The sequence below is a fragment of the Pygoscelis adeliae genome, unplaced genomic scaffold (assembly GCF_000699105.1).
Source record: "Pygoscelis adeliae isolate BGI_AS28 unplaced genomic scaffold, ASM69910v1 Scaffold597, whole genome shotgun sequence".
Lineage (NCBI taxonomy): Eukaryota > Metazoa > Chordata > Aves > Sphenisciformes > Spheniscidae > Pygoscelis > Pygoscelis adeliae.
In genome coordinates this window covers 544,481-547,472 of record NW_008825148.1, presented here as the reverse complement: position 1 = coordinate 547,472, position 2,992 = coordinate 544,481, and the positions used below count along the sequence as shown (strand labels likewise).

The 2,992-nt window shown below is 53.8% G+C and overlaps 2 protein-coding genes across 2 annotated transcripts in view; both read left to right on the top strand.

The window, feature by feature from the left end:
* The window catches only part of LOC103920561 (disintegrin and metalloproteinase domain-containing protein 32-like), a gene marked incomplete at its 5' end in the record, with an annotated part of 22,051 nt that extends 20,705 nt beyond the window's left edge, over positions 1–1,346 (top strand). Inside the window, 3 exons of the mRNA XM_009328309.1 lie at positions 84–162; positions 910–986; positions 1,103–1,346. Of these exons, the coding sequence (XP_009326584.1) occupies positions 84–162; positions 910–986; positions 1,103–1,346 (400 nt within the window). The remainder of the gene's footprint in view (positions 1–83; positions 163–909; positions 987–1,102) is intronic.
* A 152-nt stretch (positions 1,347–1,498) lies between these two features.
* LOC103920560 (disintegrin and metalloproteinase domain-containing protein 32-like) overlaps positions 1,499–2,992 on the top strand; it is an 8,183-nt gene continuing 6,689 nt past the window's right edge. Inside the window, exons 1-5 of the mRNA XM_009328308.1 lie at positions 1,499–1,590; positions 2,034–2,097; positions 2,343–2,414; positions 2,556–2,722; positions 2,812–2,893. Of these exons, the coding sequence (XP_009326583.1) occupies positions 1,499–1,590; positions 2,034–2,097; positions 2,343–2,414; positions 2,556–2,722; positions 2,812–2,893 (477 nt within the window). The remainder of the gene's footprint in view (positions 1,591–2,033; positions 2,098–2,342; positions 2,415–2,555; positions 2,723–2,811; positions 2,894–2,992) is intronic.

Here is a 2,992-nt window from a genome sequence, read left to right as displayed (position 1 = left end):
GGGAGGGCCACTGCCTCGGGCGGTGGCCACCACGTGTGGCCACAGTGCCGACTGCAAGGGTGTCATCTCTGGTTTGTACCTAGAGTGTTTTTGCCAGAGGATTTCCGGATCTATACCGATGGCCGAGGGGGGCTTGCGAAATCCGAACTGGCACATATCAAGGTAATAGTCACGACCCTGCATGCTGTACCCAGCGTCTCTGAGAATAGAGCAGCTGTGGAAGTGCTCCAGGAGGAATGTCTAGAGAAGATTCCCCTCTGCCACAGTGCTCCGTAGAGCCCTGCTCTCCCCTGACACAGTGCCAGCAGGAACTCTCTCAAGGCACCAGACCCATTCCCTGGGACCATGGGTAACCAAGCCAGCAGTGTTCAAACGTCAGCGTGGTTGGTACCACATGGTTGGAAGAAGGTGGGCAGCAGGCAGCCAGTGGTTTTGCAGAGGGGCAGGGCTGTGGGTTCAGCCTCTAGCTGACACAGCGATGCAAGCAATCGCACGTCCCACAGTGGAGCCTGTGCTACAGCGTGCGGGCTCGGGCTGTCTGGCGGGCCGCGACTGCTGCCAGGCAAATGCGGTTTTGCCTGGCAGTGTTTGGGAGGACAGCCACGCTGAGGGCACGCATCAGCTTGCACCCTGCCGCAGCGAGGGCTGACACAGGGGTGTAATGGGTTCCAGAGGACTGTAGGGAGCTGAGGAAGGGACAAAGACCAACTGGGAGGTCAGTGCAGGTGTCTGTTCCCAGAGGAGGCTGCAGTGCTGTGATTCTCCCCACATGTGTTGTGTGTTTGTCCTCTGCGGGGACAGGGACTGCAGTGCAGGCGGTAGCAAGGTTTGGTGCCTCGCAAACGCTGCAGTGCTCCCCAGGGTCTCTGGGGAGAAGGCACCGAGCTGTTGATACATTGATCCTTCCAGCGCGACTGCTTCTACGAAGGCTACATCGAGGGTTTCCCTGTTTCGCTCGTGGCACTTAGCATCTGCTCCGGCCTGAGGTAAAGCAGTTGCTTTTGCATGGGGGACAGGCATCAGTGCGAGCACCGAGCGGTGTTGGTGTCATCCCAAGGTGGCGGAAGAGACATTCCTGCCACTCTGCACCTTTGCTTTCCAGCGGGATCCTGCAGCTCACGAATGCCAGCTACGGGATCAAGCCTCTGGAGACTGCAGCTGGGTATCAGCATCTCGTGTACCCAATGTGGAACAAAAACGTAGACACTCAGCTGTTCGTAGAAAACAACTCTCTTGCCCGGACTGGGCAGGCGTCACGGAAGCTGGAGGACACAATAGCAGTGAGTACACCTCCTGTCCGGTTGATCTTTGGTGGGATGGTAGCCATAGACATGAGAAGCTTGTAGCTGATGGATGACTCAATTTGTGCAATAGTGTGTTGTTTCTGAGTTGATTTGGGCACATGCTAAAGGGCTTCATAACTCATCTGTGCTAAGGATGGGGTCTCTGCCTGTGACGGGTGGGAGCTGTGAGGGTGGTCCAAGGCTGGGCAAGCAGGATGGGGATTTCTTGGCAGTGGTTATCATGCAAGAGTCGACCCTGCCTGCTTATTAATGGGACGGAAGAGAGCCAGGCAAGCGGGGAGGGCATGTTCCTTCGCTGGAACTTACCCGTTGGGGCAAAGCCACCGGCAGCGTGCAGCGCCGGGAGGGCAGTGGTCCCAGCAGACGGCTGGTGTGTGGATGGCTGGGTTACAGAGCTGTTGTGAATAGGAAGGAGTCAATGCTTGCCTCTGCTCTCTGTTGTAAGTTGCCTTTTTTTCCATTGGTCTGTGGCCTTGCCAAAATGTCTGTTGTTGTAAATATGGATGGATCTGTGGCTGAGGATGTCGTGTTGTAGATGATGTAAAGACTGCTTTTCTGGGAATCTGGGGCTGTTTGTCCTACACCTCCAAATGGCCATGAAGTGTAGTAACTGACCATGGACCTAAAGGTCTCCTTTGCAGAGCTGCTACGAACTGCAGAAGCTCTGCACTAATGTGTGCATGCAGGTTTTTTGTTCAGTTTGTTTTGTTATTTGATTTTCCTAAAGAGTAAGCAACCTGTCAGTAGATTCCCTCGGTACCTGGAAATGCACGCAGTTTTGGACAAGGCTCTGGTAAGTCTTTGCATCCTCTCTGCTGTAAATTGTTGCCCCTAGAAAAATCTTTTGTGTGCAGCAAGTCTGTAGCTGCTCAAGAATGTCAAGGGCAATTTGCATGAGGCTTGAGAGTCTCCATGCAATGGGAACTAACTCCCTTGGGCATGGACAAGTATATGTTGTGGCAGGGACCGCAGCCAGCGCTCTCGGAGAGTTTGCCTTGCACGGTGCCCTGACATGCTCTTTTGTTTGTCACCTTTCAGTATGACTATATGGGAGCAGACAAGGATGCTGTGACGGCGAAGATAGTTCAGCTTTTCAGCTATGTGAACAGTGTAAGTTGCTTTTGGTCACATCCTGAACATGCATGGGAAATGTGTGGTAGCGGTATGGATAAGGCCCCGTAGCTAAAGCAAGCGGGAGGCCATGGAGCAGCAGGGCTCTGTGGACCAGCCATGGTGTCTGTCTGCCTCCAGATGTTTGCTCGCCTCAATCTGACGATAGTACTGTCTTCCCTGGAGTTTTGGACAGAAAATAACAAAATCCCAACCACAGGAGACGCTGAGGAGTTGCTGCAGAGATTTTTGCAGTGGAAAAACGTGCATCGTGTGTTGCGGCTGCAGGACATAATGTTCCTATTTGTGTAAGACGAGGATGGCTGTGTTAGCGTGGAAACAAAAGGAAGAAGGTGCCGTTATACCATGTGTCAGACTGAGTCTGGTCTGTTCCCAGTTACAGGGAGCAGTCCCGTTACGTGGGGGCTTGTTCTGCGAGGAAGCTGTGTCTCAGAAATCGTGCTGGAGGGGTTGCCTTGGTATGGTACCACTGAGCTGTCTGTCTGTCCCCATAACCTCCTGTGCCTGTCGGTAAGGTGGCGAGCGGTGCCTCAGGAGCTAAGCCCCACCTGCAGCAT